We start from the raw sequence: 27344 nt of genomic DNA, 5'->3' as shown, positions 1-27344 counted from the left end.
GATGTAAGAAATTGCTAAAACAGGGAGGGCTTACTATGGACCAGACAATATCTCATCTTGTTTTCACACCAGTGCAATGAAGGAAATATGTATACTTTCTCCATTTTACAGGAGAGGAAATCGAGGCTCAGACAGTTTAAATAACTTGCTCATAGGTTCCTCAGCTTGTCATTTGCAGAGCTGAGATTCAACTTCAGTCTTTCCGATAGAGAGTTGGATTTCTTAACCAATATGGTGTCCTGTTTTGGCTTTCATCAGAGTAATAGATAATTAGGAGAATTTGATTGGTTCACGGGCATTTTTTTAAAAAATTCACATCCACTTAATGGAGTTTTCTTTCTTGGCTTACCCAAAGTCAAGTACACAATAATGTGTGTATTACTCGGTGTGCGTATCTTGGAAGAGCAGATGGACTCCATGGGGTAATTTAAACAAGTAAAAGTAGGAAGCCACTCGTAAAGGAGACTTCTTTTTTTTAAATCAATGAAACTGTTGATGTGTTAAACATTACACTGCACTCTACGGTATTTGCTGATTGGCACAGCCACTGCCATTTAAATTGATTCCGTAATCATGACTATAATGACCGGATTAGCCCTGTTCAATGGGTGCATGCTTTCCCCAGGGCTCACAAAAGCCTTCTCTGGGGATCCAGGCTTTCCTGGTAATGAGAAGTTAACTAACAAGGCTGCCATGCTCCACTTTAGTAAATAGCAGTCCTTGCTTTCCAAATGAAGGGAATCAAGAAAAACATCAAGGGTCTCTGGCCAGACAGAGGAAAATCACCCTAAACTGGTCAGCAGAATCCTGAGAACATCTGTAGCCTTCTGGAATGATGAAGGAAATGGTGTTTCTGTTTGTTAAATATTAAGGTAATTGAGAGTTCAGGGGATTGTCAGGGAAATTCATCAGTTATTCTTAAGTTAAAGAACTCTTGTTTGCCTCTCAGCAGCCTGTTAATTTAAAATTTAAACACTTGTATTTCTAAAACAATATATGCTCTTTGTAAACATCCCCAACAGTCCAATCCAGAAAAATATGGAGTAAAAAGCTAAAGCTCCCTCCCCCATTTTACTTCCTTCCTAGAGGAACCCACACTCTCTGACTTCTTCCAAACTATACAAATACATCAGTTATACAGAAAGAATGTGACTACAATAAAATGTAGTCAACTTGCTGATTATAATTAGTGTTAACCTTTTTTTAGTGGTTCAGAAGATCTTTCATCTTTATTAGCATTATGCGTATTAGTTGTCATGGTGCAGAAATGTGGGGGTTTCTGCGTGCTTGGATCCAGATAAACAGAAGTTCCTGGAAAAGATGTGGATAACCTCCTTTTTAGCTACCCATGAGGGTTTGAGTTTGCTTAGCCTACAGAACAGAGATGTTGAAGGTACCTAATCTTTTGAACATAAGACTTTAGGAAACACTAAAAACATTGGTTTGTAATTTAAAAGATTTGGGGAGGGGCGCCTGGGTGGCTCAGTCAGTTAAGCGGCCGACTTCGGCTCAGGTCATGATCTTGCGGTCTGTGAGTTCGAGCCCCGCGTCGGGCTCTGTGCTGACAGCTCAGAGCCTGGAGCCTGTTTCGGATTCTGTGTCTCCCTCTCTCTGACCCTCCCCCATTCATGCTCTGTCTCTCTCTGTCTCAAAAATAAATAAACGTTAAAAAAAAATTTTTTTTTAAAAATACACATTTATAGATAATTTGTATATTTTCTTTTTCTTTAAACAAGAGTAGCTGCCATTTAGAAGTTCAGAAAAAAACAGTCTTTTTTATCTTGGGAAAAAAAAATCACTTGAGTAGTTTTCTTAAGATAACTAAGGCACCCCATGCTCTGAGAAATGAAGTGATAGGAAGGACTTTATTTTTCTTGAGTTTGTTAAGGCCATTTCTCCAAATGCCTCTTGGTGAGTAGCTCTCTGATGTGCATGGGATCAGTCTGCATAAAGAACCAAGGATCTTTCTGGAAGGGAAGGGACTGAGATCATCCTGACCCCAACATTGCTCTCTAAGGTTCCTAGTTATAAAAAGCCATGTGAGGCTTCTAGAGGACAACAGGACCCTTTGGAAACTCATCCAGGAAGCCTATATCCCAATGACCAGAGCAGGAAGTTTCAAGATCCAGTGTTTGTTTGAAAAAGCAGGAGGGTGGGCCCTGGCTTTGTGACATGATCACAGTAAGGCAGAACTGGACCACCATGACACTCTACCCACTCTCTCTCCATGACTAACTCTAGTTTATGCTTCAAAACTCACTCCAGGAGTCATCTCCTCCATGACCTGTTTCCTGACTGCTCCAGGCTGAGCTCAGTTCCCCTTCTGTATTCCCTTGTACTCACTGATATCCTTATTCTTACCACACCTTGGTGATCTTATTCCTGTACTCTATGTCTCCTACTAGATTCTCAGCCCCTCAAGAGCAGCTGGAAATCTCAAAACCATTTCCTAGATCTGTGACTCAGCAAGCTGCTTCAACTGAGTTTCCTCATCCGTAAAATGGGCGTAATCATTCTTGCCTCATTGGGTTGTTTTGATGGTTACATCTTGTAAAAGACTTAAACAATGCCTGGGACCTAAGTGCTCAATGAATATGAGCTACAGAATAATAAAATTAAAACTTAATTAAAATTATCATCAGTAATCTGTTTATTGCCAAGGTATAGCACAAAGCCCAGTATGCAGTAGACGCTTAGTCAATTGGTATTAAACTAATACATTGACTGTGATTCCTCTAGAACCGATATACTGGCCACCAGTTGTGTGTGATTATTGAGCACTTGGAATGTGTTTAGCCCACATTGGGCTGTGATGTCACTGTAAAATACACACTAGATGTTGAAGACTGTATGGAAAACGGAGAGTAAAATATTTCATAAATAATTTTTGTATTGATTACATGTTGAAATAATATTTTAGATCTTTGAGGTTAAATAAAATATATTCTTTTTTTAAGTTTATTTATTTTGGGAGAGACAGGGAGTGCGAGTCGGGGAGAGGCAGATAGAGAGAGAGAATCCCAAGCAGGCTCTGCCACTGTCAGCGCAGAGCCCAACATGGGGCTCGAACCCACGAATGGTGAGATTATGACCTGAGCTGAAATCAAGAGTTGGACACTTAACCTGAGCCACCCAGATGCCCCAAAATAAAATATGTTCTTAAAAATAATCTCACTAACTTATTTTTACTTTTTAAAATGGAACTGCAAAGAAATGTAAAATTTCACATGAGGCTACTTTGTATTTCTGCTGAAGAGCACAGATCTAGAATGTTCTCAACCTACCATTAGTATAGCAAATCTTCACACAACGTTATTTACACTCAAATACTACATAAGCTGTAGGAGTTTAGATAAATCCTTTAAAACACTGATTCACTTAGAACCTAAAGCATATCCAGTTGGTTTGTAAAGGATTTTCCATGCAGAGTTAACAAGCTAATGTATAGAAGTTGTAGGAAAGAAACTAAAGCTTTGTGGGCATTTTCCAGGTTCGGTGTGATCCTGAGATTCAAGAATTGCGTCAGTGGCAGAAGAAACTGCGTGAAGACAACCACATTCACCAGCGAGTCAAGATTTTCTGGGCCAAACAAGAACAGAAAGGTTAGTTGTTTGATTCACAGTCCTTAGTTTATTTAGGAAAAGCCTGAGTCTTAGCCCAGGCTCAGAAAGAAGCCCTCTGGGTTCTTACGGGGTCCTTGTGTCTGCAGGGAACTCAGTCTGTGTGGGGGGGAAGTGGCTGCATATTAAGATTCTGCTCTAGAATGCCAGAGGTGATGTGATATAATTTATATGGCTATTTGCCTCACTCAGGGACAAATTCAGGGTCATCTTGTGTCTGCATGTCTTTTTTGTTCAAGCTATAAGACATCAAGGATAACCCCTCATTTTGGAAATACAGTGTCCATCAGTGTGACGGGTGGTTTTTTTTTTTTAAGTTGTTGATTGTGTGTCTGAACTGAAATGATGCTTTATGCTTGTTCTCTCCCCTTTTGTGAGAAATTAAACACACACACACACATTTGTGCGCACGCACACACACACACACACACACACACACACACACAAAGAACAAAGAATAGCAGCACCATTTCGTCCTATTTACTTTCCACATTTTTTGTTATAAAACTTTAATTTACTATTTATTTACGATAGGAAAATTAGAAAAACAACAACCAAGGAGCACCTGGCTGGCCCAGTCAGTAAAGTCTGCGACTCTTAATCTCGGTTGAGGTTGAGTGCAAGCCCCATGTGGGTCTAGAATTGACTTAATGTATTTTTATCAAAATATTTTTTTATTTTTTATTATTTTTATTATACATTATATATATATTTTTTATTTTAAAGAAAGTAAAAAAGAAAAACAACAGCCAAAAAAGGGAAAAAAACAGAAATCCCACCACTGTTAATATTTTGGTGTATATCCTGCTGTACTTTTTCTGGTACAAACAGGTACAAATGAGTGTCTATAGATATTTTGTTAAAAATAGGATTTTACATCGTTACAATCTGTCACTGAACATATTCAGAACATCATTCTGGTCAACAATTAAGAGCAGCATCATGAAGTTTAACAGGTGCATGGTATGGATTTAGTATCATTTATTCAACCAACAATATGGAAGGAGATTTGTGATATATAATCAAGTGGAAAAAATAGCAGAACCGTAAGTTTTCATCCATATATTAAAAATATATACATGGAAACACGGAGACGTCTAAACAGCCTGGAAGAATACATTAATGATACATGATACCTTTAGGATTTGTATGAGGTAGGGAGAGGTGCACTGTTGGAATCTTTAAAAAAATTTTTTTTTATTTTAGACAGAGAGAGAGAGAGCATGAGCTAGGGAGAGAGGCAGAGGGAGGGATAGTGAGAGAGAAAGAATCCCAAGCAGGCTCCATGCTCACCATGGAGCTGAATGTGGGGCTCAATCCCATGACCCTGTGATCACGATCTGAGCCAAAATCAAGAGTCAGATGCTCAATTGACTGAGCCATCTAGACGCCCCTGGAACCTTTTATTTTTTTTTTTTTAAATTTTTTTTTTTAACGTTTTATTTATTTTTGAGACAGGGAGAGACAGAGCATGAACAGGGGAGGGTCAGAGAGAGGGAGACACAGAATCCGAAACAGGCTCCAGGCCCCGAGCTGCCAGCACAGAGCCCGACGCGGGGCTCGAACTCACGGACCGCGAGATCATGACCCGAGCTGAAGTTGGCTGCTCAACCGACTGAGCCACCCAGGCACCCTGGAATCTTTTAAATAAATACATAATACTTTACCATTTATGAAAAAATAACCCTACTCCCCTCAGCAGGCTACAGGCCATCCATATTTTGAGTCCTCTCAACTCAACTCCCCATCCAGCCTGTCCCCTGTCACTAGGCTATAGTCCCTCCAGACTTTTCCGTCCTTTCCATATGCCAATACCTCCCTCACCCAGAGGACACTGTACTTTCTTTCTTTTTTTTTTTTTCTGCCAGGTAACCCATCCTCAGCTGCTTCTCATCTTCCAGGCCTCCTTGAAATAGTATTTATTGAACACTCTCAACATGGTGGGGTCTAAACAAAAGCTTTCTCTTCTCCCCAGAAACTGTCTTCAATCCTGCCTTCTTGAATCTGTCTTTCCAGTCCCTTCATGGCATATTGGGTGGATTCCATGTCTTTTTCTGTATGCTGTAATTTCAGAAAGCCCAGTCTAGTTTAAATTTCAATCTCACATCCCATTTAAATCTTACCCACCCCCCTCCGCCCTTCATCAGTGGGGGTGGGAGTAGGGGAAAGAACTATTAGATCTTTCACACTTCCACACTTTTCTTGTCAGAATCCCTTTCTCCTCTAGTGGGACGGGTGGGAAGGAGGGAGATACAGATCACTGTCTGTTGTGATCCTCTTTTGGCTGCCACTGCTTCTCCGGCTAAGGCTACCATTTGTGTCCTTTGGGCAGGCATCTCCATGCTGACTCTCTGACTCCTGTATTTCATATGCGTTCTTCCTGGGGGGAAACAACAGGTGGCAGAACACCCCTGTGGGGATCTGGATCCGTCTCTGCCTCTTCCACCACCACCCCAGATCTCACCTCTGCCAGTCCACTCCCAGCCTTTTGCTGTTGGGGATCTCCTTACCTAGTGGCCAGCCCTCTTGGTTGAGGCATCAGGAAGATAGTTCAACTTGCCTCCCAGTGTCCACCTGACTCACTCTCATGGGTGGACATGCAGACCTCTCCATGGTCCTCCTTCTCTCTGCCCCAGTGTGTCTACCCAGGTCACACTGAACCTTCTCAGACAGGCAAGGGGGATGATCTGTATGTCAATCTGCCCTTAAAGCAAATGTTCAAGTAAATACTGAGATACCCTCAATTTAAAAAAAAATAATAATATTTTATTTATTTTTGAGAGAGTGAGAGAGAGACAGAGTGTGGGCAGGAGAGGGGAAGAGAGAGGGAGTCACAGAATCCGAAGCAGGCTCAAGGCTCTGAGCTGTCAGCACAGAGTCTGATGCAGAGCTCAAACTCATGAACCACAAGATCCTGACCTGAGCTGATGTGAGACGCTTAACCGACTGAGCCACCCAGGCACCCCACCCTCAACCTTTTTGAGGTGTTCTCTTGGCTCTTCCCTTCCCTGGATTAGGGTTTGGCTTGGGGGAAGCACCCACTCTTATCTAGCAGAGGAGAAAAAAAGCCCAGCACTTTTTAGACCAGCAATTCTCAATCTTTTTGGACTGTGACTCAGTAAGAAATAGCTTTATATTATAATCTAGTACATGCCCTCCTGTTCTATTGAGGTTTTGTTTTTTATTTTTATTTTTTTTAATGTTAGACATGACCAACTAAATGAATTATATGGCCCACTAATGTGTCTTTACCCATGCTTTGAGATATACTGCATTGGTCCACTACTCCACAGCTCCTAAATATCTTCTCTCCCTTCCCTTCCCAGAGCCATCTACTTAGGTGGTGGTTGGGCGCCTTCTTCATAGACAATGGTTCTCAATACTGGCTGCACGTTTGAATCACCTTGGGAGCTTTCTAAAAATACCAGTGCCATTGACAGAAAATCCTAGAAGTAATGAGCATTCTTAGTGTCCAGATATTGGTTTCTAAGTACACTTTACTCTAAACAGAATTAAGTTTCTTGGAGAAATGGGGATGCCTAGGTGGCTCGGTCGATTAAGTGTCAGACCCTTGGTTTCGGCTCAGGTCACGATCTCACAGTTTGTGAGTTTGAGCCCCGAGACTGACAGTGGAGAGCCTGCTCGGGATTCTCTCTCTCTCCGTCTCTCTCTGCCCCTCCCCTGCTGGTGCTTTCTCTGTCTCTCAAAATAAATAAACTTAAAAAAAAAAGTTTCTTGGAAAAATGGCTGATCACAAGCCTGGGGCAAGGAAAGTAGATCAGCCTAGAACATCTTATGCCAGAAAATAAAGATGGGGACATGGGAGAAGAATATAGGCTATAGCTTGATGGGAGTCTCACTGAGCAAATCTGGGACAGTTAAGTGTCAAAATTAATAGGACAGTAATGAATTATAACTCCTTGACAAATGAGGGAGATGAGGAAGCTTTTCCTTACATTAGAATACCAACTAATACACAGAGAAAGTATAATGAAATTAGGGGCGCATGGGTGGCTCAGTTGGTTAAGCATCCCACTTCAGTGTAGGTCATGATCTCACAATTGGTGAGTTCAAGCTCCACATCAGGCTCTGTGCTGACATCACAGAGCCTGCTTGGGATTCTCTCTCTCCCTCTCTCTGTACCCCCCCCTCAAAATAAATAAATAAACTTAAAAACAAGAAAGTCTAATGAAATTAAAAAGTCACCATCTTGTAACCATATTAGTAAATAATTATCTCAGGCAAAAATCATCAGTACTTGCTAAAACCATTGTGTGAAAGTTTGATGAGGAATATGATATTTAGAATTCCAAAATATCCCTCTGCAAATTAGTCATTAAACAAAGGGGAAAATGCTAACGTGGCATTAGAGAAACCTGGCAGACCCACCTTCACCAAGTGTTGAGAATTAATATCACCAATATTGGGACAAGCTGATATAACGTGCCTCCTGGTATGATGTACCAAGGACCCACGACATATATGCTTATGCACTATCCCTGTCAAAATGCATAACTTGAATCTAATCATGGGGAAACATTGGACAAACCTAAAAGGAAGGACACACCAGAATAACTGATTCAGATTCTTAAAAAATGCCAGTGTCAAGAAAGGCCAAGGAAGGAACAAGGAGGCATGACAGCTAAACACAGCACATGATCTTAGATTGGCTCCTGTATGGGAAAAAATTCTATGAAAGACATTATTGAGACAATTAGCAAACTTTGAATATAGTCTTTATTTAAATAAATACATGGCACTATCAAAGTTCCTCATTTTGAACAATGTTCTTGGGCTATGTAAGAAGCCTCTTCATTCTTAAGACACATGCTGAAGACTTTAACGATCAGTGGATATGGTATGTAGCTTAACCTCAAATGATTCAGAAAAAAAAGAATGTGTAACATGCATGTATATGTATGCATACATAGAGAGAAAATGGTAATATAAGTATGGCAAAGTATACACAACTGGTGAGCCTGGGGGTTCTTTGGATGATGATAGCCACTTTTCTGTAAATTCAAAATTATTTCAAAATTATCAGTTAAAAAAATTCCAGTGCCTCACCTCCACAGGTTCTCATCCGATGGTTTTGGGATGAGCCCCCAGGCGTGCATGTTAATGCTAAGTTTCCCAGTTCTAATGGTCAGCCAGAGTTGATACTCTAAGGAGGCACTGGATCTGCAGTTGTTTCGTGTTCTCTTTAAAATGGGGAGACTTCGGGGCGCCTGAGTGGCTCAGTTGGTTAAGCAGCCAACTTAGGCTCAGGTCATGATGTCACGGTTCGTGGGTTCAAGCCCCACATCGGGCTCTGTGCTGACAGCTCAGAGCCTGCACCCCGCTTCAGATTCTGTGTCTCCCTCTCTCTCTGCTCCTCCCCAACTCCTGCTTTGTGACTCTCTCTCAAAATTAAATAAACGTTAAAAAAATTTTAATGGGGAGTCCTCAGGGCACCTGGGTGGCTTAGTTGGTTGGGTGTCCGACTCTTGATTTCCACTCAGGTCATGATCCCAGGGTTGTGGGATCAAGCCCCACATCGGGCTCAGCACCTACAGTGGAACCTGCTTGAGATTCTCTTTCTCTCTCTCTCTCTCTCTCTCTCTCTCTCTCTCTCTCTCCCCCCTCCCTCTGCCCCCTCTCCTCAGCTTGCTCTCTCTCTCTCTCTGTCTCTCTCTAAAGTAATAATTTAAAAATGTGGAGTCCTCTAAGCCTGCATGCCCTGAGCCCCGGGGAAGAGAAGTCCATCTGTTATTTGTTTACTTGGCAGTTACCTGTCTTCCTTGTTAAAGTATAAGCTTCATGAGGACAAAGACCTAACCTAGTACAGCACCTGGCATAAAGTGAGTACCAAATAAGTATTGGTTGAATGAGTGAGTGAATAAATGAATGAATGGGTAGAGTCCTGAGGCTTAAATGAGCCAGCATACAGACAGTGCCTGGTGCAGAGTAAGAGCTCATCAAATTGGCGATTTTAAAGACTTGCTACCATTTAACCCTTGCTAAGAAGCAGCTTGAGCTGTAAACTGGCAGGACCAGCCCAGGCCTCTCTTCTGTGCACAACTGCCGTTTCATTTCACTTCAAAATTGGAAGACAATCAAGGCTGTAATCAGTTTAAAGGTCAAGGAAAGTGCAGCGTGCCTATTTAGTTCTGTTGTTTCTTATTCTTTTGAGTTGATTTGCTGTTGGTTGACAGATTGATTTAGCTTGCTGTGTAGCAGGGAGAGCAGACGGGATTTGATGTGTGTAATCCAGCCAGCAGTGGAGGGGCAGAGTGAAAGCATTAGCATCACCACCACCCGCGCATCTCAGCCACCTGCTGCTCGTGTCCCTTGTGGCCTTTCCAGGGCTCCAGAAGGAGCAGTCCTTTCCAGGCAAGATGGGGTTCAGTAAATGCTCCAGTGGGAATTCATGGGTAAAATTTCCGCTTACAATTAGACTGTGAAATGGCGCTTAGGTAAAAAAAAAAAAAAAAAAGCCAGTTCTAAACGCTGTCTCCAGAACTGTGGTTAGCTAAGAAGGAAGTCAGTACAGTGCAATGGGTAAAGGACTGGCTTTTGGAATTGGCCAGACCTGTTCAGAGAGTCCTTTTACTTTTCTCTGTGTGATCCTGATCTAGTTAACTTCCTTAAGCCTCAGTTTTCCCATGTACAAAATGGGACTAATGACAGTACCTGTCTCATATGGCTGTTAAAAGGTTACAGGACTTGATTTTTAGAATAAGTGCTGGCACATCATTCCCATAAAGGCTGGTTACTGTCACAATTTTAGTATAATTAAAATATCTGTGTGCTTTTAAACAATTCTGTTGGTTTACTCCACTAGACTCTAAGTGCCATAGGGTTCCCTGGAGGGGACTCTTTCTCTTACTCATGGTGCCTCCAACCTAGCACAGAGCCTGGCATAGAGCATGCAGTCTACACATACAGGGTGGAAAGAGCTCTGGGCTTCATTTTACAAACGAATTAGTAGACGCCCAAGAAAGTTGAGAGACTTGTCCAAGGGCACACTGCCAAAGGAGGGCCTAGGGCCGGGGCCCAAGTGTTCCCTTTTTCTGTCCACTTTTCTAACACATATCTGAGGAAAGACACAGAGAGTTAAGATGCTCCCTTGGATTCTACTGTCAGAGCCAAATTCCCTCAGGAATCCTCCTGAACGTGACATCCTGCTTATCTTATTTCTCATGACCTGGACTTTCTGGGCTTTGGGTTCCTGCTGTTTGTGTTGACTGAAGCCTCTAAGTCAGGGCTGAATTGCTAGGAGCAGCACACAGACTGCTCACCAGGGGAAGTAGAACTCCTTGTTTCCTCCAGGTGTCCCTGAGTGGAATCGTTTCTTTTTGTTTGTTTTAATTTTTTTTTAATGTTTTGTTTTTGTTTTTTTTTTTTTTTTTTTTGAGAGAGAGAGAGACAGAGTGCAAGTAGGGAAGGGGCAGAGAGAGAGGGAGACACAGAATCTGAAGCAGGCTCCAGACTCCAAGCTATCAGCACAGAGCCGGATGTGGGACTCGAACCAACGAGCCATGAGATCATGACCCAAGACGAAGTCTGACGCTTAACCGACTGAGCCACCCAGACTCCCCAAGCTGAATCATTCCTTACACTCAGGCAGTATAGAGTTACATCCTGTTTTAAACCTTATGAATTAGGGTAGTGTGGCAGTTTGGATAATAAATCCCCCCAACCAAGGTGACACTATCATTAGACCCCAAGACCTCTGATGAAGCAATTTATGTTAGACACATGCTAGTTCTCCTTTAGACTTGCAGTAAAGAAAAAAAAATGGAATGACTGCAAATAAAAACAGTTCTTCAACTTTATCTAAAAAATGCACAAACTGATCTATGTACAAATCCAATAAACATATGTAATATATTTTTTGAGTGCATGCCATATTATCCATATTATGTTCTGGTATTTATAGTATGAATAAATTTTGCCAAGTTCATTTCTTGGAGCAACCTTGATGCAGACAGGAGGTCTGAGGGAGAATAGTGTCCGCTGTCAGGGTAGAGTTGTGGTCATATATAGCTCATCTCATGTTACACTGAGTCAGAGGCCCTCCCAAACAGGATTTTCTTCTAGGACAGAAATGGTGTGAAGTTATCCTTAAGTCTCTATCCACTGGGACAGTTGCAGGAATTATTTTTAAATGTGTGTGACAAGAATTGCAGCCAATATAATTCCAAACAAGATGCCTAAGTCATTTTTGAGATGTGGTCAAAAATCCCTTCTCAATTAATAGTGTATTTTTAGCTTTGTATATACTCAGTAATTGTTTTCAAATGTGCTTTGTAGTTGAATGGTGATATTTTATTTGGAAATCTAGGATGTAGGAAGAAAGAAGCCATAGAAATTGTTCCTATAACATCAGGTTACAGTGTGTGTGTGTGTGTGTGTGTGTTGGGGGGTGTATTTACATATATTTACATATATGTGTATGAAACATCAGATTATATTTGTGTGTGTATTCTTTATATATATGTAAGTATTCTTTAATTTTTTTCTTATGTTTATTTATTTTGAGAGAGAGTCAGAGTATGAGTGGGGGAGGGGCAGAGAGAGAGGGAGACATGAATCGCAAACAGACTCCAGGCTTTGAACCGTCAGCACAGAGCCCGATGCGGGGCTTGAACTCACAAATTGTGAGAGCATGACCTGAACTGAAGTCGGACGCTTAACCAACGGAGCCACACAGGTGCCCCATCTAAGTATTCTTTAAATGACTTTATCACTTCTTGTTGATATTTTAAAGAAAATGTTGGAGGAGGTTGACCTGTCAAAGGAAACAGATTATTTACTTTTCTTTGCTTACCTGTTTATTCCCTACCTCATTCCAAGAGCCATTTTCAGTAGCTTACAGAAACTTGTAATATAACATTTTTAGGTATGGTGTTACCAAATGTGGTAATTGGGTTGGGGAAAAATTAAAAGGAGAGAAAAAGTTAAGCCACAAAATGCAGTAAACAAAATACTCTAAGTCCTATACTTCCTAGAGATTTCTTAGAGACAAAGCAAAGAGGAAAATAGGATCTGTTAAATAGTTCATAGTGTCTATAAGAAAAAAGACAAGCTATTTGTTCAGGAAACACTGGGCCCTTCCCTCATACATTATGCAATGTGAATAATAACCTCAAAAATGTTCCTAAATAAATAGAACTATGGTTCTGAGCTTCCTAGAAGCCACAACAATGAAGGAAATAGGATCATTATATTGTTTATTGTGTCTTTAAGATTAAGAAGGTTCTTAGAAGCACAGTTATTCCTGGAACTGAAGTTTTCCTTTCATTAAGAGGACACTGGGAAGGGCACTTGGGTGGCTCAGTCCTTTGAGCGTCTGACTTTGGCTCAGGTCATGATCTTGCAGTTTGTGAGTTTGAGTCCCTCATTGCTTGCTGTCAGTGCAGAGCCCACTTCGGATCCTCTGTCGCCCTCTTTCTCTGCCCTCCCCGCCTCTGAAAAACAAACATTAAAAAAAAAAAAAAAAAAAAAAAAGAGGGCACTAGGAAAAAAACAAAGCCTGAGAGGGGTGGGAGGTGGGTAGGGACCAGATAAGTTTTTTTTTTTTTTTCTGACTTTTAATCTAGTATTTTAAGTTTAGATTGTAATGACAAACCTTAACTATATTAGGATTGGGTTTTAAGGACAGTCTTAAGCATCTCATCTTGGCCACACCACATGCTTATGACCTTAGGATACCCCTGGAACTTAGTTTTAGAGCAGAGAATGTCTGAAACTAAGTAGTAGCTGTAGGTTATTGGGCACATACCATGTGCCAGGCACCACGCTAAGCACCTTTTGTTGCCATGTAGTCCTCACACCTGCTCTGCCACACAGAGGACATTATCTCCATTGTACAGATGAGGAAACCAGGGCCGGGAGAACATGACTCACACAAGGCCACACTGCCAGTAGGGCCCAACCAGGGATTTGAACCCAGATCTGCCTGATGCCGGGGATCCTAGGGCCATTTCATGCCATGTTGTCCAGTTACCTTAACTGGGCATGTTGGCCCAGTGCAGAGCTTCCCAACAGGGTACCAGGACCCCCAGGCTGGGCAGTGGGCAGCATCTGGCCATGCCTCCCACCCTGCCCGCTAACACTGAAATAGCCACAGGCCACTGGATAGGGAGGTGTGGAGAGAGGGGATGCTGAGTCCCTTGTCCAGAGGCTGCAGGATCTGTCAGCATGTTTTAGGAAGCCAGGGGTAAGTGGATAGGGATGAGGATGTTCTTTTCTCCCTCCTTCCAAATATCCTGCCCATCCATAGATGAGGAGCAGGGAAGGGCTTCGCCACCAAAGAGGATACCCGGGTACAGAGAACACGAGCCTGTGACCCAGGAGGTGGGTTCTGGCATTAGCTGTAGCCCTTTGTAACTAATAAACATAATTGATCACCTAACAATGATATATGTTAAAATAATCAATGGCTTATTTTCCAGAGGCAGTTACTATTGAGGGTGTCTACCCATAGGGTTTCTTCATCTATCTACGTATAAATATATGCACATATATATTTATAAACATGGAAACATATTATAAATGCTGTAGTGCAATGTGCTTTTTCTTTCACTTGGCAGTATATCATAGACATCTTTTCATGCTAAAAGTTTTAATAAAAATTTCATTGTGTAGCGAGGGGTTTTTCTACATCATCAAATAATTCTCTGACACCAGCTAGGTTGGAGAATTCAACTCAATTCTGATACTTGTCTACCCAGAGGTAGCATCCGTTCTCACAGGTTAAGGGCTCAGACCCACAGGACTGTCCCCACCGCAGACAATCCCAAATCCAGGTTGTTACCTGCTCTTCTGACTGACCGGCTGCTGTCGGGAGCTTCCCACAACCCCCTCCTTGGGTTCAATTAATTTGCTGGTGCAGCTCACAGAACTCAGGAAACTACCCACTAGATTACTGGTTTATTACAGAGGTTACATTAAAGGATACGAATCAGCAGCCAGATGGAGAGATAAAAGGGAGAGAGAGAGAGGTCCTGAACAGAGAGGCTTCTGTCCTCGTGGGGCTTAGGGCCTGGCATGAAGGCACAGGGAATTGTTCTGGTATCCCCATCTGGAAGTCTCTGAACCCTGTCCTTTGGGTTTTTATGGAGGCTTCATTACATAGGCATGATTGATTTAATCATTGGCCAATGGTGCCAGATTCAACCTCCAGCCCCCCACCCCACCCTGGAGGCCTGGGCGGTGGGACGGAAAGTTTCTAACCCTCTAATCACATGGTTGGTTTTCCCCGGCAACCAGCCCCCATCCTAACTTGGATCCAAAAGTCACTTTATCAACATAACAAATGACACCTTTAGCTTTTCTTGGGAAATTCCAAGGGTTTTTAGGAGCTGTATGCCAGAAGTGGGGACAAAGGCAAATATATATTTCTTATTATAAATCACAGTATCACACGTGCCAATATATTTAGATCTATCTCATTATTTTTTTGTGGATCCATAAAAATGGTAATCAGTCTGTACCATGCTTTTAAAAAAAACAATCCCTATAAATGAATATTCAGCCTATATTGTGAACAATGCTTCCATAGATATTTTTGTAGATTTGTCCTTGCTTACTCATAGAACTATTTCTATAGGATAAAGTCCTAGAAATGAAATTGCTGGTTCAAAGGACTTGCATGTACTACGTTTAGACAGCGATTGTCATGTTGTCATCCAAAATTGTTGCTTCCATTTGCACTTAATGCCACCAACCCGCTTTGGAACTGTTGATGGGTGATGTGATCTTGGTGTTTCATTTTCCCTGCTTGTAAAATGCGAATGATTATTGCCTTGAGAGTAATTCTAAATGAAGTCATTGCTTTGATAATACGCTTACTCTTTAAGAAGAAATATATCAGTAACTCTAAGGTGTCACTTACATCTTAATTTTTTCTCTCATATCTCCTCAAACTTTATTCCTTCTCCATTTGAACCTGCAAAAGAAATAAAAATTTGATTAAAAGAAATTTAGGGACTTCATGCCTCGATATTACTTTCATCGGTTCTAATTTAAGACTCACCCGTGGGTGGAGATGTTTGGATGACATCAACTTTCGTACATATTTTTTCATTAAAAATGTGCACACGTCTGCATAGCTAGGACTGCCTTCTTTTGAAATGCTCAAAGATCCCCTACTGTTCTGCTGAAATTAAAAAGTAAATCAAAGAGGGTTTCTTTTTTTTGAAATGCTCTGGGTGCCATGGGGCACCTGGGTGGCTCTGTCGATTGAGTGATTGAGCATCTGACTCTTGATTTTGGCTGAGGTCACAGTCCAAGGTCATGGGATGGAGCCCTGCATCGGGGTCTGCACTGGGCTCTGTACTGAGTATGGAGCCTGCTTGAGATTCTTTCTCTCTACCTCTGCCCCTCTCCCCCACTTGCAGTATCTCTAAAAAATAAATAAGTAAATAAAAATTAAAGTGCTTTGCCCCACAAGTTCAAGATCCCAAATTTAAGTTTAGGTAAATGGATGCTTCCAACCTCCTTAGCTTCATTCCTTCATCTGATTGTTCAGTATTCTTCTTTGAAGTTATATAGATGCAGAGTGCTTTTGTAGGATTTGGATAAATCTACCAACTTCTGGAGATCTCTCAGAACCAGATTGGCTTAAGTTTCCCATTTATCAACTGTATAACCTTGTGCAGGTTGCATAATCTCTGTCACTGACTCAGTTGGCACGGCAATAAAGTGGAAATACTGATATTAGCAACAACCCCATAGAGTTTTGGGAAGATTAAATGAACTGGAATAGTGCTTGGCTCATAATAAGAAGATCAATAAATGATTAGTAATATGTGGGTAATACATGTTGTTACTAAGAATATTGCTTTGGTGGAGGGGAACATCTAGATGGCTCAGTTGGTCAAGCATACAACTCTTGATTTTGGCTGAGGTCATGATCACATGGTTCATGGGTACGAGCCCTGCATCAGACTCTGCGCTGAGAGCACAGACCCAGCTTGGAATTCTCTCTCTCCTCTCTCTCTGCCCCTCCCCTACTTGCTCTCTTTCTGTCTCTCAAAATCAATGAACAGATATTTAAAAAAAAAAAAAAAGGATATTGGCTTTGGGGTCTGACAGAACCGGGGTCCTGCCCCTTTTCATCAATGAGATCAGGGGCAAGTTGCTCATCCTCTTAAGGCACAGTTTGCTCCTCTGTTATAACAGGGACAATTAGGGCCTGTTGCAGAGGGCTCCTGTGAGGATTAAGTAAGATTAAATACCATTGTATGCTATTAAATAGACCCCTAGTCCAAAGTGAATACCTGGTGGCTGGTTTTAGTAATATTTTTTTAAACTGTCAAGAAATATGTATAAAATTTTTTAAATGTCTTTTTATTTATTTTTGAGAGAGAGAAAGAGGGCGAGTGTGAGCGCGGGAGGGACAGAGATTGAGGGAGACACAGAATCAGAGGCAGGCTCCAGGTTCTGAGCTGTCAGCACAGAGCCCAACGTGGGGCCCAAATTCATGAACCTTGAGATCATGACATGAGCCAAAGCTGAACGCTTACCCAACTGATCCACCCAGGCACCCCTAAAATTTTTATTCCAAGTAATTTACTGATAGCAGTGGTTCTCAATCCTGGCTGCAGATTAGCAACCCCTGGGAGAAATTTATAAGGATACATCAGGCTAGAGGCCAGAGAAAGTGATTACACGGATCTATTCTTAGTAGAGAATGTGTTGTAACCGCATCAGCAAAATCCCAATATCGTGGTGGACAAGCTGCAAGGTCCCAGCAACAGTGATAGGTTTTGGATTCAAAGTCTTCCTTTTGAGGCTCTTCTCACTAATGCAATTTCATTTGGATTAAAATTCAGGGAATCTGAATTCCTGGCCCATCTGTGCAATTTACCAAGTAGATGGACTTTGCTTTCTCCTTTGAAAAATGGAAAGAGTAAACCAGGAAATCTCTCTAAATAAGAATTCCAACTGGTGTTGCCATAGAATCGCCTGCCCCCTGGGCAAGAGGCCTATTGCAGAGCAAATGTAGACCTTGGAAAACTTGTGGTTGTCTTGGTGGTGATTGATGGGCTTGGGGGGTTGGTCTCAACACTGAGGGCAAGAACAAAAAGATGGTGAACATTCTAGGCTTTTGTTGGGGAGAGTAGTGTGGGATAGCTGAGGGCCAGAGAGTAACTGGGGAGGTTTAGATGTTGAGGTGGGTTAGAGGAAAGGATGGATTGCGTATTTGGCCATTTAGGAGAGATTGTGGGGAAGGAGCAGGGATGTTTAAAGGAGATTTTTGTTCGATCATATATTAGAAGAATGGGAAGCATATACCCTAGACTGAGGGCCTTTCCTATCACCATATTTGGGTCTGTCACACCCAGGGGTGACTCTGAATGAAAGTTGGAGCTAATGAAGGGAAGGCAATGGGAAGTTGCTCCTGCTGTGTGGTGTCCCGGCCTGGAGGGTAGTGTTGCCTGTGTCCTTAACTGCCAAACCTTGGCTGTCTGCAAAGATCCATGGTCCTCATGAGAGCTCAATTTATTGAAGGCCTACTATGTGCTGGGCACCTTACATATATTATTTCTGATTAATCTTCATGACAAATTCTATTAATACATACTGTTATTACCCTATCTTTCAGGGGAGGAAACTGTCCCAAAGGTTAAGTCACTCACCTTTGGTCACACAGGCCAATAAGTGGCAGAGCTGAGGAAATTTAGAACTTTCCACAATTTCATACTGCCTTGCTGTTCTCACAGCCTTCCTTTCAGCCAGTCCACGGACTGGTAGGCTGAGGGAGAGGTCTGGAATTCATGGTGTCCAAAAGCTCAAAAAGAGCCCAATACAGAATTGAAGTCCACACCTTGAAAAGGATTGAAGGATGTATGCCTGCCCCAACATGGACAAACCTTGAAAGCGTTAATGCAAAGTGCAAATAGCCAGACACCAAAGAGACCACATATTATATGATTTCATTTGTATGAAATATCCAGAATAGGCAAATCTGCAGAGACAGAAAGTAGATCAGGGGTTGCCTAGAGCTGGGGGAATGGAGGGCAATAGCTAAAGGGTACGGGGTTTCATTTTTGGGGTGAGGAAGTATAAAATCGATTGTGGTGATGACTCCACACATCTGTGACGATACTGAACTATTGAGTTTTCATGCGCTTTAAATGGGTGGATTGTATGGTATGTGAATTATGTTTCAATAAAGCTGCTACAAAAAAAAAACTTAATTGAAGGCACGGACCACTTTACACCCAATAGGATGAATACTATCAAAAAGCCCCCCAGAAGATAATAAGTGTTTGTGAGGATGTAGAGAATTGGCATCCTCATGCACAGTTGGTAGGAATGTAAAATGGTATAGCCAAAGTGGTTCCTTTAAAAAATCTTAAGAGGAGGGGGCTCCTGGGTGGCTCAGTTGGTTGAGCATCCAACTTCAGCTCAGGTCATGATCTCACTGCTTGTGAGTTCAAACCCCACGTTGGGCTCTGTGCTGACAGCTCAGAGTCTGGAGCCTGCTTCAGATTCTGTGTCTCCCTCTCTCCCAATGTGCCCCTCCCCTGCTTATACTCTGTCTCTCTCCCTCTCAAAAATACATGAACATTAAAATACTTTTAAAAATTAAAAATAAAATAAAAAATTTTTAAATTTTCTTTGACTATATGATACACATAACTTAGCCACTAATAATTTTTTCAAGTGTTTAATTCCTTTGAATCACCCAGGATTTTAAAGATTTATTTTGTTTATTGTCCGTGTAACCACGCAGTGTAAATTCTGTAGTAGCAGAGGCTTTCTTTTTCCTTCCTGTTTTGTTCACTGCTGTATCCCCAGCATCTAGAACAACACACAGCACATGGTAGATGCTCAAGAAATATTTGTTGATTAATGAATGGATCTGTGTTTCATAATCCCCCTCCCAAATTATCTAGCGTAGTGAACACTCCAAGGACAAGTAAATGGAGCTGTTTCTAAGCAAACAAACACACAAACAAACGGGAGACATAATGCTTACACAAAAAGAAAAGTCTACTAGAATATAACCCCAAAATGCTACTAGTGATTATTTCTTTTTTAAAAACTTTATTTATTTTTTTTACTAATCTCTACACCCAACGTGGGGCTCAAACTCACAATGCTGAGATCAAGAGTCACATGCTTCGTCACCTGAGCCAGCCAGATGCCACTATATAGTGATTATTTCTAAGTGGTAGTAATGCTGGTGATTGATGGGTTGATTGATTACTGCCTGTTTTAGTTTTTTTCTAAAATAGAAATGCAGGTGATTATTTTCCTTTTTTGATTATTTATGTTTTCTAGAATAATAGCAAAGGTTATCAACTGTGTGCTTACTATGAGGCAAGCACTGTTCCATGTGCTTCCCTAGCAGTGACTCAGTCTTCAGAGCAGCCCTGTGAAGCAGGTACTACTGTGGTGTCCATTTTATAGATGAAGAAACTCGGGCACAGAGAGGTTGAACAATGTACCCAGAGCCTCAACAGCAAAGAAGTAGCAGAGCCAGGCAGCTTGATTCCAGAGTCCTTCCTCTTCCCCACCTCATTATGCTGCAATGTACAGATGTTATTTATGGAGTTAAAATGCTCAGGAGAAATCTCTTGGTGTTTGGTTTCATACAAAATCCATCAGGATCCAACCTCTGATTAAACTGCCAAGGGCAAGAAGCTCATGTCCCTTTACGCCTGTTAGCCTGGTTTAAAGGGCAGTGGTCCCACCCACCTAATTGTCCCACTCCACTCTGTGAGCACCAGTCCAGCCCTGTTGACTCATGGTATTCGCCTTAGGATCTAAATTTAGGATCTGAGTAGCTGAAGTGTCTTGCCAATTTCCAGATTCAACTCTCATTAGTCCAGGACATGGAAAATTTTCAAGGTAAAGAGCTCTGGAAGGTAGCTGTCAAGAAGGGCAGGCTGATTCCTTTTACACAGATTTAAAAATTGTCCCTTTATCGAAGTAATACATTCTCATGATGAAAATGCAGAAAAGCATCAAGAGATCAGAAAAAGTTACCCAGCAAGACTGTCACCAATGACACTCTGGTATATAGAAAAACGTTTGAAAGGTGCCTTATTTTGTCCCATCCGAGTAGGAGGGAGGCAGCAGAAACTGAGTCCTGTGTAATGTCCTCCTGTTACCATGCGCATTGGAGTTGCCCTCATTTGCTTTTCATGTCATCTAAAGACTTGTCTCTTAAGAGGTTTCAAAGTGACAGCTGAAGCTGTTCAGAGAGAGCAGCTAATGATAGCAGAAAAAGTCCGGGCTTTGGAGTCCCCAAATCTACCTTCAAACCTGCTTGGAAGCTTCCTAACTGTGTGTCTTTGAGCAAGGCACTTACCCTTTCTCATCTTCCATCTTTTAACTGTAAAATGAGATGAACACCCCTTTAAAAGTCCAACTGAGAGGTTATTTGAGTTAAAAGACTTGACCTAAGGCCTACCTGTGGATTGTCACTGGCTGTGTGACCTTGAGCAAGTTATTGAACCTCTCTATGCTTTAGTTTCTTCATCTGTACAATGGAAATAATAGAAGGACTCCCCTCACTGGATCCTTGAGAGACCTGTATGAGACAATCCATATAACATGCTTAGTTCAATGCCTCATACACATTAGGTGCTCAGTAATGATCAGTGACTACTGTAAACCAAACAATTTTTGAAGCATGTTGGAGCCATTTTCCCACTGTGGATGGTGAAATCAATTAGTGGTTTGCCACCTGCATTTAAAAAACAAAAGAGTAGACCTAGAAGATATTAGTGTGTATTGCTTATAGTAAGAGAAATGCTCTTCCTATATCTTATCTTTCATCAGTGAAAGTTTTGTGTACTGTAAAAATGATGTAAATTGCATCCCCCCTCCCTTTTTTTAAACATTTATTTATTTAAGTAATCTCTACTCCTAACATGGGGCTTGAACTCATGACCTTGAGATCAAGAGTTGCGTGCTCTTCCAACTGAGCCAGCCAGGTGCCCCATGTAAATTGTATTTCTTTAACTTTTTTTTTTCTTTTAGAGAGAGAAAGAGAGAGCATGCAAGTCGGGGAGAGGGGCAGAGGGAGAGAGAGAGAGAATTCCAAGTAGGTTCCAGGCTCAGCGCCTTGATCCCATGACCCTGGGATCATGACCTTGGCAGAAACCAAGAGTCAGATGCTCAACTGACTGAGCCACCCAGGTGCCCCTAAGTTGTATTTATTGTAGGTGGCAGTTTGTGAGTATGGAAGACACTGGCTTAGAGCAGATAAACTTGGGTCCTCTGATCTTAGATTTAACCTGAATTTGCCAAAGTGGTATATCTCTGGCCTACAAAACCAAGGTAGCTCTAGGAAATAGCCATATTAAATGTACTTTTGCATCTTCTGTAAAAAAGTTTCAGTCAAACTCCATTAAATCCTTCTAAAAAATAAACCATCAGAAGTGCCTAGTTGGTTCATTTGGTTAAGTGTCCGACTCTTGATTTTGGTTCAGGTTACAATCTCACAGTTCATGGAATCCAGCCCCAAGATGGGCTCTACACTGACAGCTCAGAGCCTGCTTGGGATTCTCTATCTCCTTCTCTCTCTCTCTCTGCCCCTCCCCTGCTTCCTCGCTTTCTCTCTCAAATAAGTAAACATTTAAAAAAATCCTCGTATGAGAAAAGTTATCCAGCAGATAGTGCCAGGAAAAATGTTGCTTCCCTTGAGGAAATAGTTTGCTTCTTCCCTAACTTTCCCTGTTTACCTTGTCTGCCAGGAACCTCAGAGTTCATTTCAAAGCTCTTGTATAACAGCTTATTGGCTCTTCTGGTTAAGCGTATCTGTTTCTCTTCAGACTTGGTTTTCTTTCTTTTTCTTTTTTTTCCTTCCACTTTTATTACTATATTTTGTTGTGAATTATCTCAATTCCTTTTAGGGAGAAAGCAAGATATAAATATATTCAGAAAGAAAACAGGCATCTGCCTTGTTTACAACACAGAGGCTGTGAATCTCACATGAGATAATGTATGCGAAAGAACATTAAACACTGAGAAGCCTGGTCCAGGGGGAGTTGTCATTACAGTGTATCCAACTCTTGCAGAGGTGTGAAGTTTTATCAGCTTTGTAGAAAAGAAGAATACTGTTGGTCTTTGTTTTAGCAAATTTTTTAAAGTAACTTTCTTCTTAACTGATTATAAAAGGAATAATTGCAAAAAGAAGTAATAATTGCCCTTTGTGGAAAAAATGAACAAAAAAAGTCGGTCATTGTAGGTCTCACCACCCAGAGATGACCACTACTGAAATAGCTTTATTTTTTTAAACAGCTTTATTGATATATATTTCATATGTCATACAATTCAAAGCATACAAATCAGTGGCTTTTAGTATATTCACAAAATTTGCAACCATGACTGCCATCAGTTTTAGCATATTTTCATCACCTCGCAAAGAAACCCTATTCCCCTTACCCATAACTCCCCAAGACCCCCATTCCTCCCAGCCCCAGACAATCACTAGTCTCCTTTCTGTCTCTATAGAGTTGTCTTTGTGACTGGTTTGTTTCACTTAGGACAATGTTTTCAAGGTCCATCCATGTCGTAGCATTTATGTATACTTCATTTCTTTTTATGGCTTGTATCAGTCAGCTTAGGCTGACATCACAACACACCACAGACTAGCTGGTGTAAGCGACAGACATTTATTTTCCCACAGTGCTGGAGGCCAGAAGTCTGAGGTCAGAGTGCAAACATGGTCAGGTTCCAGTGAGAGCTCTTCTCCAGGCTTCCAGAAGCTGCCTTCTAGCTAAGATCCTCAAGCAGGGGAGGGAGAGCTCTGGTATCTCTTCCTCTTCTTATGAGGGTGCCAGTTCTATGGGATTAGGGCTCCACCCTTAAGACCTCATTAACCTTAATTGCTTCCTTAAAGGCCCTATCTCCAATACAGTCACTTGAGAGGATTAGGATTTTAGCATGTGAATTTGAGGGGGGGACACAATTCAGCTCATAACATGACTGAATATATCCCATGGTGTGGACATATCACATCTCATCCATCTAGTCACCTGTTGATGGATGTTCAGTTATTTTTGGCTATTTTCTATAATGCTTCCACGAACGTTCATGTACCAGTTTTGTGTGAAGATGTATTTTCAATCCTCTTGGGTGTGTACATAGGAGTGGAATTGCTGGGTCATATGGTAACTCTAGGTTCAACTGTTTGAGGAACTGCAAAACTGTTTTCAGAGTGGCTAAACCATTTTACATTCCCACCAGCAGTGAAGGAGAGTTCCAATTTCTGCCCATCCTTGCTAACACTTGTTATTATCTGTCTGTTGGATTATAGCCATCCTGGTGGGTGTGAAGTGGTATCCCATTGTGGTTTGATTTATGCTTCCCTGATGCCTAATGAGGTTGAGCATCTTTTCATGTGCTTCCTGGCCATTTGTATATCTTCTTTGGAGGAATGTCTATTCAGATCCTTTGCCTTTTTTAATTGGACTATCATTTTGTTGTTGAGTTATGAGAGTTCCTTGTATATTCTAGACACAAGTTTCTTATCAGATATATAATTTGCAGTTTTGTGGGCTGTCTTTTCACTTTCTTGGTGTCTTGACGTGCAAGAGTTTTTAATTTTGGTGATGTCCAATTTATTTTTTCAATTGTCGCTTGTGTTCTTGGTATCCTATCTAAGAAACCATTGCCTAATCCAAGGTCATGAAGATTTATTTTTTTTCTAAGAGTTTATGATTCAAGTGCTTTCATTTAAGTCTTTGACCTATTTTGAGTTATTTTTTTTTTTTAACTTTATTTATTTTAAGAGGGAGACAGAGAGCACATGAGCTTGCACAAGCAGAGGAAGGGCAGAGAGACATAGAGAGAGAGAATCCCATGCAGGCTCCTCGGTCAGCACAGAAGAGCCTCACACAGGGCTCAATCTCACAAACAGTAAGATCATGACCTGAGCCAAAATCAACAGTTGGATGAGCCACCCAGGTGACCTGAGTTAATTTTTGTATATGGCATAAGGTAAGAGTCTAACTCCATTCTTTTGCATGTGGATATCCAGGCATCCAGCAACATCTGTTGAAGAGACTCCTCTTTCCCTAGTGAAATGATGTTGGCACCCTTGTTACAAATCAGTTGAACATGAATGTAAGGGTTTATCTCTGGACTTTTAATTCCATTTTATATATGTCTATCCTTATGCTAGTACCACAAAGTCTCAATTACTATAACTGTATAATAAGTTTTAATTCAGGAAATTTGAATCCTCCAACCTTCTTTATTTCAAGATTGTTTTGGCAATTCTTGGACCTTTGAATTTCCAATTGTCGTCTTTATTGCCAATGTTTTTGAAAATGCAACTCTAGCTTTAACTTTATGTCAATGAAATCATCACCCATAACAATTATTTTCATGTGTCCCTAACTCTACATTGTAAACATCCTTCTATATTATAAACTCATTTTACATATGCATAGTACATAATTTAGTTATCTTCCTATCAGACACTTCTTTCTGAACTTCATCATTATAAATATTGCCTCCATGGCTGCCTTCGTTCCTAAGAGAGTTTAATTTTATTTGTGAAGCTATTAAAGATATTTTTACATACTGAAAACATTAATCTTTTAACTCAAACTTTGAGGTGATTTCCCTAAAAGTAGTAGAATGGTCACAAAAAAGAGTCAAATCCCACATTTGCAGCTTAGAAAAGTCACTAATCTTTCTGAGCCACAGTGTTCTCATCTGACACATGCAGATAGTAATAATAATAGAGCTGTTTTGAAGGGCGCCTGGGTGGCTCGGTGGTTAAGTGTCTGACTGTTGGTTTCGGCTCAGGTCATGATCTCATGGTTTGTGAGATCGAATCCTGCATCGGGCTCTAAGCTGACAGCTTGGAGCCTGCTTGGGATTCTCTCTCTCCCTCTCTCTCTACCCACCCCCCCCCCGAAAATAAATAAACTTTAAAAAAAATAGAGCTGTTTTAAAGATTAAAGGAATGTATAGTCTAGCACACACGACCCAATAAATAGTACTTATAATAATCATCATTCTTATTTTCATCATTGTTGTTACTGTTGCTAGCTATATTAGAAGTTGCAACAGGTAGCAGAAATGGAGATGGTGGGCTGGCATTCAGGTCTTTCTTATCAGCCTGGGAATTGCAGTCATAATAAGTGGACATTAGTGACTCCCGGCTGGCCCAGCTGATGGAGCACACTACTCTTGATCTCGGGGTTGTGAGTCTGAGCCCCATGTTGGGTATAGGGATTACTTTAAAAAATAAAAAAAATTTTTTTAAAGAATATATTTAAAAAAATGAGTAGACATTAACTATTTCTCACATTGACCAAAGAACAGTTTTTTTTTTAATTAAAAAAAATTTTTTAACGTATATTTATTTTTGAGACAGAGAGAGACAGAGCATGAAGGGGGGAGGGTCAGAGAGAGGGAGACACTGAATCTGAAACAGGCTCCAGGCTCTGAGCTGTCAGCACAGAGTCCGACACGGGGCTTGAACTCACGGACCGTGAGATCATGACCTGAGCCAAAGTCGGACGCCCAACCGACTGAGCCACCCAGGCACCCCAAGAACAGTGTTTTAATATCATGCACCAAATAGATGTCTTCATTCCTAAATCTTTGTATGTATTTAAGGTTAGTTTCTTAGAATCGTTTCTTAGCAATGGCTGTGAGATGGTTTAATTCCATTTGTGTAGCTATGGAAGATATTGTTTACATATTGAAAACCCTTATCTTTTCATTAAAGCATAGATTAGCTCTGAGGGAGCAATGGCTGTGTCTGGCCTGTTTACGATTTAGGTCTAGCATCGACAAACACACAGTAGATGCTGACACAGGAATGCCAGAAGGAAAGCAGGAGGCCCCCAACATATTTTGCTGCTTTGGATTATGTTGTGGCAGCAGCAGGGGCTAAAGGGGCTTAAGGTAGGAAACCAAGCACACAGTAGTTTGAGTCACAATACGAACCACCATTTATTATGTGCTTGTTGCGTCCGTTGTGTGTTGGTCATTCTTCTGGTGGATTTTTATATGCGATCTCAGTTAATATATTTAAATGTCAAGATTACCTGTGTAGTGAGATCCATGGGGAGCCCAATGTTATAGGCAAGGAAACAGAAGCTTCAAGAGGAGTAATGACTGGGCCTAGGTGGTACTGATAAGTAAGTGCTGGGGCTCAAATGCAAACACTTACCTCTCTGATACTAAAGTCTGGGTGTTCTTTTCCCAGGAAAGATGTGTGTCCTTTCAACAACCTAGTGGCTGAGAGAGAGGGTGGTTGGGACTTACAAAAGGAAGCTAGAGTAGGATTCATTAATTAGGTCAACAAAGATTGATCGAGCTTCTGCTCTGGGTGTGGGACTGGTTAGTTCCAGGTGTTGGGGTATTCAATGGAGACTATAAGCCAATACCTTGCTCTACTAGAAACTCAAAGTCTAGGGGTGAAGTAGACACTGTTCCAGTAATCACATAACTACTTGATTACAAATTGTGATCAGTGCTTCTAAGAAGTTCAGGGTGCCATGAGAGATCAGCAGGGGAATTTGAATAGGTTCCCTTAGGCTGAGATCAGAAGTGAGCTAGGAATTAACTAGATGTGAATGGCAGGAAGGGCTTTCTAGGATGAGAAAAGTACCTAAGCAAAGACCCTGAGTCTGGAAGGGGGACTGAAAAAAGGCCTGTGTGGCACAAGCAGGATGCAGGGTGACCGTGGAGCCAAGAGAGAGCAGTTAAAGACTGTGGACTTGATCCTGAGGACAGCAGGGAGCCTTT

General features: G+C 41.3%; 1 protein-coding gene across 5 annotated transcripts in view; it reads left to right on the top strand.

The window, feature by feature from the left end:
• Positions 1-27344, top strand: part of IQCK (IQ motif containing K) — a 123675-nt gene that overhangs the window by 82228 nt on the left and 14103 nt on the right. For all 5 annotated transcript variants that reach the window (XM_060648656.3, XM_060648654.3, XM_060648657.3 and 2 more), the window contains one exon: positions 3491-3602. In XM_060648656.3, the coding sequence (XP_060504639.3) occupies positions 3491-3602 (112 nt within the window). The remainder of the gene's footprint in view (positions 1-3490; positions 3603-27344) is intronic.

This window comes from Panthera onca, chromosome E3 (assembly GCF_046562875.1).
Source record: "Panthera onca isolate mPanOnc1 chromosome E3, mPanOnc1 haplotype 2, whole genome shotgun sequence".
NCBI lineage: Eukaryota > Metazoa > Chordata > Mammalia > Carnivora > Felidae > Panthera > Panthera onca.
The sequence above is the reverse complement of the archived record's forward strand: the minus strand, read 5'-3'. Positions and strand labels throughout refer to the sequence as shown.